At 35.5% G+C, this 15,426-nt stretch overlaps 1 protein-coding gene across 3 annotated transcripts in view; it reads left to right on the forward strand.

Moving 5' to 3' along the window:
- The window catches only part of chst11 (carbohydrate (chondroitin 4) sulfotransferase 11), a 52,403-nt gene that overhangs the window by 18,672 nt on the left and 18,305 nt on the right, over nt 1-15,426 (forward strand). For all 3 annotated transcript variants that reach the window (XR_009649651.1, XM_060889124.1, XM_060889125.1), the window contains exon 2: nt 11,700-11,785. Coding sequence is in view for 2 of the 3 variants with exons in the window: in XM_060889124.1 (XP_060745107.1) it covers nt 11,700-11,785 (86 nt within the window). In the remaining variant the exon portion in view is untranslated. The remainder of the gene's footprint in view (nt 1-11,699; nt 11,786-15,426) is intronic.

A 15,426-nucleotide genomic window follows, 5' to 3' on the forward strand; every position in this document is an offset into this window, starting at 1 on the left:
TCCTTTATCTTAGGAAGTTCATCAGTCAACTTAGGAAGTGTTTTTGAACTGAAGGAACATTTAAACAGTAAGAGAATAGAAAAACAAAAAAGATAAATTATATAAGGAATAGAGCTCTTTAGGTTGTGTAGTTATAATTTTTTCCCCCCATATTTTGTCTAGAATTATACCTTATACCCAATTTATTGTATCATATATTGCATTTATTTCCTTATTCTTCTATTTTTGTAATTTATTTTAATTTGATCTATTCTTGAAAACTATTGTTAATAGATTTTTTAATCTATATCTCGATTTACTTTTAAACACGGAAAAAAAACATTTTAGTACATTTTATTCTGTGTATGATTGTGTATGTGACAAATAAAATTTAAATTTGACCAAATCTCACCAAACGTTCAATATTTTCAATAACAGCAAATTCTCAAGTGCTTTATTTCATTTATTTCCACGACAAAAAAAATCACAATGCTGATCCTTTAGCAGGTTACGTATTTTAAGGGTACATATTTTTAAACAGTTAAATGCGAGGCAAGACTTATAGTGCCTTTTTGGGTGGTATCACAGCTGTACTGTAGGTTTAGAACTCAGAAATCCCACTATGATTTATATCGCCACAAAATTGGGCTTAAACCCAACTTAATTAGCAATACACCAGCAGTATACCACTAATTTATGCAAATTATGTTTGCTATGGCACAGAAATAGAGCCTGTAATCTCGCAGGAAAATTTCTGTTGGGTTTTTTGCATTAGAAACCACACCTTAAAGAAAAGTCAGTCAGTCTTGGTTGTCTAAGATCTAAGTGCTGCCTTTAATAAACCTCACCACAAGACTCACTTTTTTAGAGCTAGAGATTTTAGATTAGTAAGTAAGTAAGTAAAGTTTATTTATATAGCACCTTTCACAGATAAAATCACAAAGTGCTTTACAAAATATAACAATAAAACTTAAATGGACAATAAAACATTCTTGCAAAGTAAAAAAGAGAAATTATTAAAGACAGCAAAACTTCAACTCTAAAATAATAAAACACACTACAACAGGGATGAAACCATAAAAGCCCAGTCAGCTAAAAGCTTGTCTAAATAAGAGTGTCTTCAGTTGCTTTTTAAAAGACTCAGCAGAATCAGCCACACGCAGAGACAGGGGCAACGCGTTCCACAGTCTGGGGGCCACAGACTGAAAAGAAAGATCCCCCCGAGTTTTAAAATGGGTTTTAGGGACCACAAGCAGATTTTGACCTGATGACCTCAATGCTCTCGAAGAGCCATAAGGGGTCAACAGGTCAGAAATGTACTCAGGAGCATTCCCATGAAGGGCTCTATAAGTGAGGACCAAAATTTTAAAATCAATTCTATATTTGATTGGTAACCAGTGAAGAGAGTATAAAACCGGTGTGATGTGAGATCTTCTGCTGGTTCCAGTTAAAAGCCTCGCTGCTGAATTCTGAACAATCTGAAGACGATTTAAAGCACGTTTGTTAAGACAAGTAAGGAGTGAGTTACAATAGTCCAAACGCGAAGAGATAAAAGCATGTATAATCATCTCTAAATCTACATTAGACAACATTTTCCTCATTTTAGAAACATTCCGCAAGTGATAAAAACAGCTTTTAACCATCTGTCCTGAATGTTGATCTAAAGACATGGATTGATCAAATACAACACCGAGGTTCCTGAGGCTTGACTGAATAGAAGAGCCCAAAGAACCAAGATGTTGCCTGATCTGTGGAATTTTCTTATCTGGGGCAATGATCAAGGTTTCTGTCTTTTTCGGATTTAGTTGAAGGTAGTTACTGCCCAACCACTCCTTAATACAAGACAGACACTCCAACAAGCTAGACAGCAAGTGAAACTCAGACTCCCTGAAAGAACAATATAACTGAATATCATCAGCATATAGGTGATAGGACACATGCTTAAAACACTGAATTTTCTGAGCAAGAGGTGTCATATACAGTAAAAACAGCAAAGGACCTAAAACTGATCCCTGTGGTACTCCACATGATAGAGACACAGTGTCAGACATGATCTGATTTATCACAACCGAAAAAGTTCTATCAGTAAGATAAGAAGAAAACCACTGGAGTACAGACCCAGATAAACCAATAACATTTTGCAAACACTTTAGCAAAATTTTATGGTCGACTGTATCAAACGCTGAGGTTAGATCCAGTAAAACCAACACTGTGTACTGGCCTGAATCTGCTGCCATCAAAATGTCACTTGACACTTTAAGAAGAGCTGTCTCAGTTGAATGCACTTTGCGGAAACCTGATTGAAACTTATCCAAGATTTGATGGTGTTGCAGATAAGTGGACAGTTGATTAGCTACCACTTTTTCTAAAATTTTGGAGATGAACGGCAGTTTAGATATGGGCCGGTAGTTTATAGGGTCAGAAGGATCCAGGTTTGGCTTTTTTAGAATGGGGTTCACTACAGCTTGTTTAAAACAGGAGGGAACCGTGCCAGTAGAAAGAGACAAGTTTATCATATTTACCAGACAGGGAGCAAGCATATCAGTAGCATTTAACAGTAGAGTCGTTGGGACAATGTCAACGGGGCTAGAAGAAGGTTTCATCTTTTTTAATAAAACCTTAATGCCCTGTAGACTGACAGGAGAAAAACGGTCCCAAGAGTGGAGAGGAGAACCTCTATTATAGGTGTGCGATGAAGGAGAAATACTGTCCCTAATGCCCTGCACTTTACTGACAAAGAAATGTAAAAATCTATTACAGTCAGCTGATGAATAAACTGATACTTGAGGAGCTGGGGGCGAAACAATATTTTTAATTGTGTCAAACAGGACTTTAGGATTTTTCTTATTTGCAACAATAAGATTTGTGAAATAATCAGATCTGGCCTGTTTAATCATAACATTGAGAGCTATGATCAGCTCCTTAAAATGTAACCTGTGTACTTCAAGATTAGAGGTTTTCCATAAACGCTCCACTTTACGACAATTTCTCCTGAAACTAAAGATGCTTTCATTCAGCCAAGGACAATGTTTTTGTGGGGAAATAAGACTGCGTTTAAGCGGTGCCACATTATTTAAAACGGACACACAATGATTATTAAATGACTGAACTAATGACTCAGCATCAGTACACTCATTAAAAGAACTAGGATCAAATAAAAAACAAAACTTATCAACAGCAACTTGATTTATAATACGTCGTTGAGTGCACACCTTAGATGGATTAGACTCCAAATAAAAAGACAGATTAAAGAAAATACAACTGTGATCACTCACTAGAATATCATTAATAGATATTTGATCCACACACAGGCCCAAACTAAAAACCAAGTCCAATGTATGGCCCTTTGTGTGTGTGGGACCAGAAACATGCTGTGTAAAGTTAAAAGACTCGGTCAAAGATAATAGTTCTAATGCCGTGTTACAGGAATCGTCATCTATGTGAATGTTAAAATCACCGACTATTAACACAGACTCCAATTTAATAATATTAGATAGAAACTCAGCAAACTCATCTAAAAACAGACGCGCAGGGCCAGGAGGTCTATAAATTAAAACACGATGAAAAGACTTTGTAGTGCCAACCTTAGTCATTTGGTGTTCAAACGAGCTGAAGGAATCCTGACTCAGTTGCCTACAAGAGAAACAGTCACGGTGCACAATGGCAAGTCCACCTCCACGACCTGTTTTGCGGGCTGTACCAAACACAGAACAGCCCGGAGGACGGAGTTCATTCAGATGGACGTAATCCGACTCGCGCTGCCAGGTCTCGGTCAGGCACATAAAGTCTAAACGTTCCTTGATAAAAACATCATTCAATATAAACGCTTTATTCGCTATAGAGCGAGCGTTCAGCAAGGCAACCCGAATTAGCGAACATTAGCTCACTTTCTAAGTGGTTTTTATATTATGGGATCCCTCAAGGCTTGACTATGGGCCCTTTATTATAAGTATTTATGCTTCACTACTAAGTATAATTGTTGATTATTTTCTTCTGCCAGTGCGCAATGTGTGTGTGCAATGTGTTTGTGTGTGTGTGTGTGTGTGTGTGCACATGTGTGTCTTATCAGTGTGAATGTGATTTGAGAACACTACGGGACGCCAGTCTGCAGATAAAACAAGACAAGATGAGCAGTGACAGCTGTTGTCACAGCCACCGTGTGTGTCTGCAAGTGTGAGTGTGGCAGATTTTGGGATTCAGGTTGATTTATTCGGCAGAGCCAGAAGGAAAGAGGACATAAGGGAGAAACGGGTGGCAGTAGGTTTGATAAAGGATCTTTCAAAGAACACCTGGCATTAAGAAACAGCGATGTGTGGAGAGTACAGGAAAAAATAGTATTCTTTAAAAATAAAGATGGCTTTAGGTCACAAGAGATTGTGCTGTTTCCTTTATCAATTGCTTTTATATAAAGGACAAAAGAATCCATCATAAAAGAGGGGAAATCTGAGGAAATCCTGTTATGATATATGAGCAACATGCTGCATGAAATCGGGTTTTCCTCCACAGGATAGTCTTCAGGACAGAGAAGTTTGTGCTTTCCAGTTTTGTGTTAACATGAAGTTGTTCTTTGGTCTTCAGTAGAGAGAAAAAAAGAAGTGAGAACAGAAGCTAACTTCATTTGTGCTTTGTCTTCCACAACATTGACCTTAACTCTAAACAGATTAAAGATTGTCGTTCTGTGGTTGCTGTGGTGTAAGTGAAATAAAACCCTTCAGAACATTAAAACTAATAAACTATAAGGAGGAAACATTAACTCCGCTTCACATCTGACCACATCGCATTGTTCCAACTTTGCTGTACCTGCATCCAATCTTTATGGGGTTTGTATTCTTTTTTGCTATCAAATGTTTTTCTTTTCCTTTTTTTTAAGTTTAAACCACTTTTTTTTGTATTATTTCATTGTTCAGACAGGAAACCAAACTGAACTCTTCACATATGAGATTTAGATCACTGTGGTTACTGGATGCACAATTATAAAATGTGTTATTGTCTTACACTACAATATTAGTAACATGAGAATTGGAGGTGTGGCTGTTTATTATGTCCATGGCTCAAACTTCTGTGATCAGTTTCTCACATCTACCATTACCACATTCTCCCACAGACTATGTGTGTGTTTGTGTGTGTCTCTGTCTGTCTGTCTGAAAGTCCATTTAAATAAAACAGCTCATGGGTTCTGACTCACAGTCCAGGTTCTAACCACAGTCTGACTTCTAACCTCTGATCTAATGAGTCTCTGAGTCAAACTTACACGTTGTCAAAGTTGTGTCTCCACTTGGTCTGTCCATTTTTGGTCATATTGTGGTCTCATTGATGGGAATTCCATTTCTAGCATGTGTAAAGAGTGTTGAGTAAACGGGAGTCAGACACGTGGAAATACAGTCAGCCAGTTTGTCGCATGAATGAAACTTTTAACAGAGGAGGTAAAGTAAAGGCAAGGAGTTAAAAGTAGAAAATACCTTAACTATGGTTGGGTAATAAGACAAAAATATACTACGATACCCGTATACAATAAGACATTTGTATAGTATGTTGTATGCATGGTGATATTTAACATGGCTAATTAACTGCTAGCAAAACAATACTGTTGCACTTTTTACATTTAAACAATTTTGTAAATATCCAGAATGAAACCAGAAAAGTGTCCTATGGCATAATGGATCTCAATATTGATTTATATAATTATAATTAACGACATGCTTTCTCTTTCTCATATTATCTGGTTTACTCTAAAGTTCTCTAAAGTGTTTCCTGTAGATTTACAGTATCTCTCTCTCACACACACACACGCACACACATAATAATAAGTATACTATTAAATATCTAATGTCTAATTTAAAGATTATAGATCTGAAAAGAAATTTAAATTTAAAAACAGACAAAAAAAAAAAATCAAAAGCCAAATTGTGTAACATCTTCACACTGTGTCTCCCGTTGTCCCCTAGGGTTCACACACACACAGACACACACGCACACACATCTTATCTAAAGACTCCCAAGCACATCTTAATTAAGAAATGTTCTCTAGAGCATTCATTTAAATAGTTATGAAGTTGTATCTTTGCTTCATATGACAGCTTTGGCAAAAAAGGATGAGCAGGAAGTCAACGTAAAAACTGTCAGCAAATTGTCAGCATTGGGAAATAGCTCTGGTATAATAATATTGGGAATAAACACTAATATTTTGTGTCTACATACACTTATAAGCACTATATATTTTGCCAATGGAAAAATGGAAAATCTGTAAGTTTTTGGAAATTACTTCAATGAGAAATCACAACACACACACACAGACACACACACACACTTCTTTACCCATGGCTTTCCTCTTAACATTAATGCGTCAGGGTGCATGTCCCTGTGAAAGGTCTTCACATGCACTATGGCATGCTAAATCATGCTTTCTGTGTGTTTACCTGTGGCAAGTTTAGGATGTGGGTGTGTGTGGGTATATTTCTGCCACAATTGTTGTCTTATTTTAACAGTGTAATGGAAGTAATCTGTTCTTGTGTGCATATTTTTGAAGGATTGATGAACTAATTCCCCTATATTCCACAGTCCATTGTTGATGAATGGCTGGAGATAAGTTTGTTATTACAACCTTGAAGGAAATCATTTGCTGGGTGAGGGGACGTTTTTAACCGGGACGTGGTGTAATCAAATACGCTGAGTGTATTCAAGGCTTGGGCGGATGATATCCTGGAAATATTGTAATAACTGTATCTTATCTTTTGAAACTAGCACCATTCAGTTTGGCTTAATGTCCATACCTTGAACAGTATAAGTGCTGATTAATGTCATGTAATGTGACACAGTATCTTCACATGGCACATCCTATACTGTGTGTTTCAATTTTATAAACAAATTTCACAAATTCTATATAAAAAGATCACGTCTTAACCTTCTGCATCTTTCAGTTTATTAACTAGTTTTAAAAGTAGCATGTAATTGTAATGCTAAATTAATGCCAAAATCTTCAACAACACTGAAAAGATTTAAAGCTTATCTAAGTCGACTCATGATTAACATCTTCATGCATTGGAATATCGAGCATTAAGTCAATGAGCATTGCAACCTGTTGAATATATAGTATTTAGCCTCTGATGTGCCGCCTTTTGGATAACTAACGCATCGAATACTGTAGGATGTAGTGCTTTATTTCTTTTACACCACACCAATTTGCCAGCAATTAAAAGTTTTTATGTGTCAGATATAACTCAGGTATAAGGCAGCACAATAATTTGGCTCTACACTCAGGGTGACCTTTCTCTTTCCCATTTCGATCAGAGCAGTGCTTACAAATAGTGGACATCTGTTAGCACAGTAGGTAGCACTCGTGTCCGATGTCATTCCAAGGGCAGCAGTAAAAAAAAAAAAAAAGCAACAACAAAAAAACAATGTAGCAATGATTACATGCGTCTGAGGAAGCATGTATTTGCTTTAATGTTAATGGATGCAGATTGGTATCTGCTGTACAATATGGTAGACTGCAAGAGCACAAGAACTGGTAGGAGATAACTAAACAGGATGAAAGTGTAAATGAGGTAACTGTGAGTGTGTCTCGGTCAGCTCCCCAGCTCCCTCGTTCGTGAGTCGGTATATCGTGTACACAAGTTCAGGAACTGGAAACAATCAACAATTGGGACGCATTGGGAAATTGATGACTTTATTACCTGTGATATTTAAATTCCCTCATAATATATAAGATTTGTGTCATATAAATGTGACATGTTTCTTCAAGCAGGATCATAGGCTATTTAGTGATTTTCTTAAACCCTTAAACACTTAAAAGCCCTTAGACACATAACAAACGTTTATAAAAAGTCAAGTAAATTTACAAATAACTAGCATAAGTAATATTTTTACAGCTACAACAATGATGACAAGTAAAATTGCAAAAGTAAAGCCCAAAAATATTCTTTCTGTCCTTACTATTCAGTAAGGTGGGGAAATGTTGGAAAGCTTGCAAAGATAATTAAGTCATAATTAGAAAGTATGAATATCAATATACGCATCACATTGCAGTTTTCCATTTATAAGTATAAATGCGAAAAAATAATCCAAATGAAACCCCATTAAAATTTCCTTCCCACTGTGTCGCTATTTTGGCTGCAGCCAAGAACAATTATTTTGGTGGAATAATGGTGTCTTATTGTTGAGATACTTTCTCAGGTGGAACAGCCTCATATTGAACTTTACTGTATGCACACACACATACACATGGCATTGCTCTTTTGTGTACCCTTTATTGTTTCTAGTCCTAATGAGCTGGAAAGTGTTTTGTGTGTAATGGCTGTAGAAACCAATTTTTCTACACTTCCCCTCTTTCCTTTCCATCATTATTAGGTTTTGCTCATTTGGATCATTCCTCTCTCTGCTTCTATCATCATCCCTTCTTCTCATTTATCCTGTTCTGCATTCCTTATGACTAGACACAACAAATGGTGTTCCATCAAAATCTGGGAGCAGTATAGCTACAGGGATCTGCACACACAACTGTGTGTGGAAAAACATTTAATATAGATCTCACTTGGGGGTGTGCTGTTATGCGAAAATGCATAGTGTGAATGATGCGGTTAAGTTAAGTAGTGGAGCTGCTGTTACCACCTTGAAGGCATTTTCCTATACCATGTCTTGAGGTTTTTATAACTCTTATATGACAGCCAGTGATTTTTTTTTTCTTAATTAGGGAATGACATTTACGTCAGTTATTTTAATTTATTTACTTTTTATCAATTCGTAGTTTCGCATTTAATTCAAGTTCCTATTATTACTTGAATTATAGCTGCTTTAAGCAATTTGTTTATCACAGAAGTAGAGAGAGAAAGAAAGAGAAAGAAAGAGAGAGGTGATCGATGCACTGTAGCCATCATTGTACCAGTGTGACGCAAAGCCAGCATTCACAGGAAATTGTTTTTTTTCTTTCCAGAACTGTTCCGTAGTGATGGACCAAATTGCAAACCCTTAAAGACCAGTTACATCATGGCTTGTTAAAATGCTTCAGTTATTTATGACGTCTGAATCTGATACACAGATTTTGTTTTAATACTTGTGTGTGGTTAATGACTGAATAGGAGAGCTTTCGGATGATGAGAATTCCAGATGACGTCATCAGCCACTTCTGCTTTGCCCTAAAGATGAAAGAGGTGAATGGGGAATATTGCTCGGAAGGTTATGGAAGGGTATAATCTCCCAAATGTTTAACTTAACGACCTAATTTTAATATTGAAAGATTGAAATATCATGAATTATTAAAACTTATTCCCAAAAGGCTTACACAAACTTAGATGTTTAAGTCTGTAGATTAGCAAAACTGTAAGTAAATGTTGTGTGTCACAATTACATAAACCTAACAAAGAAACAGATTTCTCAGACCATCCTATGATGCATGTGATCTGACATTTTGACATTTCTTCAGAAAAATGTATAACTAGATTTCTTATCCATCTGATCCTGCCTTTAAATGTGTAAAGATACATTAGGAAGAAAATTGAGTTTGGAAGGAAATAGCAGAGATCATTGGTGCTTGTGTTAGCTTGCTTTGCTAATCCACACATCTGCTGCGAAAGGAGCGATTGATACACACCTACAAGAGACAAAATACAAAAGACCTGGGAAATCTAAACACAGAGCACCTGAGCTAGCAGCTAGCTACTAGCTGAGGCAGCTTGGATAGCTAGCACATAGCCAGGTCTTTAGGTCTGTTGAACAGACAATGTAAATGCACAGTAATATTAGAAACAAGATACAACAACTGGAAATACAAACCTTTTTCTCAGATGCATGGGTAAATTTCTTGGAAACGTCTCAGAATGGCTAAAATGACATAGAAATTATGCTTAGCATTATCTGCTTACAAATGCTTCTATTTATGATGCACACAAAATCCACATCACACAGGACCTTTGTAAAAATAAATAAATAAATAAATAAATAATGCAAAAAGAGAAAGAACTGTGATGAAGCACTGTTTAAGGTCCTTGTCTTCATTTGTTCCTGCCTTAAAATTCCATCATAAATACTGAATAATAGAAGCCATTCTTTGTAAGGATCGAAATAAAAACCTCTAGAGAATAAGGACTTTAACTTCAAGCTGAAAATTGAATTCTGCTCTTACATCTGCTCTGTGTGTTATTTGATGCTTTTGTGTATGTATTCACTACACCTAATTAAAGAAAACTAAAGCTTTGCTGTGATTAAAATATTGTAGCACAGAGAATCGTTGTTAAATGCTTTGAATACATGAAGACGACCATACTACTCATTTACTATGTTTCTGACTTATAAGATAACCTCAGGATAATAAAAAAGTGAAACAAAGGAATGCAAGTCTTTAAAAGAGATATTGTCCATTTTAGAGATATTTACAAACCTCATTGACCAGGCAGTGAATATTGTGGACAATCCTGGCTGCAGCTTTGCATTTTGCAATGTGCATTTTTCACCAAGGAATCTTCAATGATTTTGTGTACTTCTAAGTAAATGATTAATTCCTTCATTCCCATAATAAACAAAGATGACAATCATTTTTTTTTATTATTTAATTGTGTAAGAGAATAAGTTTATTCTAGCAGTAAATTATTTACAGACTTGCTGGGTTTTTAATGACTCATCACCTTTAACCTTCTTCAGTCTAATACAATCGTGTCTTTAGCAACTGGGATTTGTCAAAAGCGGAATAAATAGTGTTTAATGTCATGCTTTGGCTTAGTTTTTCATAAACTGTATCACTGCAGGCTTTGCATAAAATGCATAAGAGATGGCATTGACACGAAGGAGCACAATGATATCGTGAAAGCAAAAGGGACAGTGTAGATTTTTTTTTTGCATTATATGAAATATTTATGAGATGTTCTTTAGAAACCCAGAATGTGGGTTCTGGTATAAGCTTGGACATAGAGGATTTTCAATATTTTACACATTAAAGCTAATAATGCATGAGGCCTTTGGTGCCAAGTGAAGAATTGAGATGAATTCTCAATGAATTGTCAATTCTGATTGTCAGAAGGTGACAGCAGTTCAAGCTGCAAGACAAATCACAGGTTCATAATAATAGTAATTGTTGATCGAAGAGTTTTTTTCAGGGTACGCTTTTAACAGTCAGAGGCAAGTCAGGAAAATCTTTAAGATGGTTTCTCAGTAAAATGACAAGCTGCATTTTTCGTCTTATCAACTTTGATAGATAAGAGTATCTGCTGGGGGAAGGAAGTGATAACAAAAACTAACTTGTGTTGTGGAGGTTCCAGGACATTAAACACAACATTGCTTCATTACATTCCTTATATAACGTAGACACATTTTATTCCTCATTCCTCATGTTTTATTACTCATTCCTTTAAATATAAATAGTACGTCTACACAGTGTTACTGCCATTTAGGAGAAATCAATGATAACCAAAGAATTTAGCAGAACAATATGTATCAACACTTAATGTGTGTGTGGAGATGTTCTGTTTTTTCAAATCTTTGCATTGTGTTTGATGCGCTATTTGTTGGGCTGCATGTGGAAATTTACTGGATTTGAGGGCCTGTGTCAAATAAAAGTTTAATAACACCACTTGAGGATTTTACTCTGAGACACATCCGCTATGTTTGAGAAGTGCTGTATAAGCACGTATGTGTTTACTGCTTTTACCCGCATTTTAGCATTTTGGTTTTAGCTTTGTTCTGTGTCTGATTTACTGACCAACCGTCTGCCTCCTTCTCTGTTTGTTTTGCAGTAATGAGACACAACCCGTTTGCAGCAGAGGGCTGCTGTAGAAGAGGCTCAAGAAATGCACTGCAGGAGCTTTACAACCCCACACAGGTATCTGTACAATAGGCCTGTAGGCTACAAATATCTGATTTCACACAGACTTTGTCTATATATATATATATATGACTCATCATATAGATATACACAGCCACAGCATCTCAATAGGCCACGCCAAAGTCTTCATTTTGTTTTTCTTTAGCCATTCAGAGGTGGACATGCTGATGTGTTTTGGATCATTGTCCTGCTGTAGAACCCATGTTCGCTTCAGTTTGAGGTCACAAACAGATGGCCGTACATTGCACTTCAGGATTTTTTAGTACTTAAGTTTGTTTGATGATCTGAAACATTAAAGTGTGACAAACGTGCAAAAAAAAAAAAAAAAAATATATATATATATATATATATATATATATATATATATATATATATATATATATATATATATATATATATGAGACCACTCTGCTTAAATAGTTATAATCATACACAATGGTTATGATCATACACAATACCCAAAATGTCATTTGATACAGTATGGTCAGTATGGTGGTGTGTTGATATTGTAAATCTTCACCACCTGAATACTTTCCTAGCTTTCCATTGTCAATGTACAATAATTGACATTTCATAGTCACAGAATGAAGTTTTGAAGTTATATCTGAAGTGGTTTTAATCTGTGACATGAGAGAAAGATATAGTAAATGTAACCCTATAATCCCCAGTTAATGACTTTGATAGCAGCATACTTATATATATATATATATATATATATATATATATATATATATATATATATATATATATATATGTATATATATATATGCATACTTATATATATATATTTCTATTAATTACTTAATAACTTTTGAAAAATGAAGTAATCAATTATTTCACTGTAGTTACTCAATATTTATTATTAGGATCATAAAACAGCATTCAGACTACTGAATTTTATAAAAGGAAGTGTGCTTTGAAATCTCACAGTAACCTTTCGACCCTGACTTGTGCTTGACCAGGTTGCTATGGAAACTCTATATGGAACTCAAATCCCATTTCCTTTCATTTCTCTATAAAATTTATATCTGCACCACTCTGCATAAAGGCAATGTACTCTAAGTACATTTTGCACTTATTAAGTTCATCCTTTTATATCTCTCTCTCTCTCTCTCTCTCTCTCTCTCTCTCTCTCTCTTTCTATCTCTCACACACATTTTGTCCACTTCTGTGTATTTTGGAGACAAATGAACATTGTTGCCATGCCAACTGTTCTTCTCTGAATAAGAGGAACGGGATGGACTTGGAGCTATAATCACATCTATGCGGTGGCAGAGAAGTGCAAAACAAATGAACAAATCCGAAAACACATTAACAAATCCGAAAACACATTAACAAAAACGAAAACAAATTAACAAATCCGAAAACACATTAACAAATCCGAAAACACATTAACAAAAACGAAAACAAATTAACAAATCTGAAAACACATCAACAAATACGAAAACAAATGAACAAATCCCAAAACACATTAACAAATCCCGAAAACAAATTAACAAATCCGAAAACACATTAACAAAAACGAAAACAAATTAACAAATCCGAAAACACTAACAAATACGAAAACAAATGAACAAATCCCAAAACACATTAACAAATCCCAAAACACATTAACAAATCCCGAAAACAAATTAACAAATCCGAAAACACATTAACAAATACGAAAACAAATTAACAAATCCCAAAACACATTAACAAATACGAAAACAAATTAACAAATCCCAAAACACATTAACAAATCCCAAAACAAATTAACAAATCCGAAAACACAGTAACAAATCCGAAAACAAATTAACAAATCCCAAAACACATTAACAAATCAGAAAACACATTAACAAATCAGAAAACACGACATTTCAGACAACCCGGAAGCGGTTGGTATAGTTTGTGATTGGACAAGACATCTGTCACTCAAGGTATACATGAAGTTCAACAGTCTGCCGCAGGGAAAAGTTGGAATGGATGGACGGAATGGATTACTGTGGATTAATTCTGTTATTTTCTTATATTTAAACGGAGAACTTTACACATTACACATAAGATTCCATACCTGTATATCTTGAGTGACAGGTGTCTTGTCCAATGATCGGTAAGTTTCCATTCAAAAATGATACACTACCGTTTCTGGGTTGTCCGACTTGTCGTTTTGTTTTCGGATTTGTTAATGTGTTTTCGGATTTGTTAATTTGTTTTCGGATTTGTTAATGTGTTTTCGGATTTGTTTATTTTTTTTTTTCGGTTTGTTAATTTGTTTTAGAATTTGTTAATGTGTTTTCGGATTTGTTAATGTGTTTTCAGATTTGTTAACTTGTTTTCGGATTTGTTAATGTGTTTTGCACTTCTCGGCCACCGTACATCTGGGATTATTTTACGTTTTTAAAGTTTGAAGAAAGTTTCATTCCTCCTGTATACACAAGGAATGCCTTGGTGATGTAGACAAGAAGATTTTATGATGCTTTGTCATTTTCAATGAAGCTATAGTATCTCCCCCTGCCTGCTATTAGCACAGTTATGGTGCTACATCATGCATCACTTGTGTTCATCTGCAGTTTCTTCACGATACAATCTGGAAATGCTATTCTGATTGCTTTCAGAAAGAGACTAGAGAGACTAGAGAGCAGGCATGAATTTCCTAAAACATTTTTGCATTGCAAAAGACCTTCTATGAGAAGACTTTCAGGCTGAATATAGTAGTTTAAAAGCAATGGAATAGAAACCAGGGCTTATTGCGGCAGCTCTTCAAGCGAATTTACAGAAGAATCTGGGATGTTTGACATTAGATATGCAGTATAGAAGAAACTGGGCTCTGGTTACTGCTGTGAGATGACTATGGCTACTGTTTCAACGCAGTTTCGCATTACAGTATAAAGCAGCCCAGGATTTCTGAAACATTTCAGTTCAGGAATTCTTTCTACCAGGGGGTGCATAATCCTCTTTTTAGGACAAACACACTCCCACTCAGTTCTTCACTCCCACAGTTCACGAGTTATTTCCACTGATCCTTAGCTTTGCTGTAATTCTGTACTGCACTCAGATTCCTTTACTTTATAATTCACTACACTGCACTAAAAATGCACCAATATTCTTTTTTTTTTGGAATAAGTAAAAAATTCATGAAACTGAAAACTTTTCTAAATTTCCATTTCTGAATACACAACATATGAGTATAAAACAGTTGACAAAGTGTTTCATACATAAAGAGCATTATAACGAGTATATAAGATAATTTAAAATCTCAAAATAATGTAGTAAGTGCTCAACTCTTCAGCCTATAATGTATTTCTTTATTTTGTTTATTTGTTCTTTTTTTACGTTAATTTGGATTTAGCACTCTTTAGCACTAATTAAATCATGCTTTTCATTTTTCTAAAGAAATCTCAAAATAAATTACTACAATTTATGCAGCAATTCAAAACAGCAACAATATAAAAAGCCAAAATTAAATTAAAAATTATTCGAACAAGGGGGCACGGTGGCTTAGTTGTTAGCACGTTCGCCTCACACCTCCAGGGTTGGGGGTTTGATTCCCGCCTCCACCTTGTGTGTGTGGAGTTTGCATGCTCTCCCCGTGCCTCGGGGGTTTCCTCCGGGTACTCCGGTTTCCTCCCCCGGTCCAAAGACATGCATGGTAGGTTGAT

The sequence above is a fragment of the Tachysurus vachellii genome, chromosome 16, assembly GCF_030014155.1.
Source record: "Tachysurus vachellii isolate PV-2020 chromosome 16, HZAU_Pvac_v1, whole genome shotgun sequence".
Lineage (NCBI taxonomy): Eukaryota > Metazoa > Chordata > Actinopteri > Siluriformes > Bagridae > Tachysurus > Tachysurus vachellii.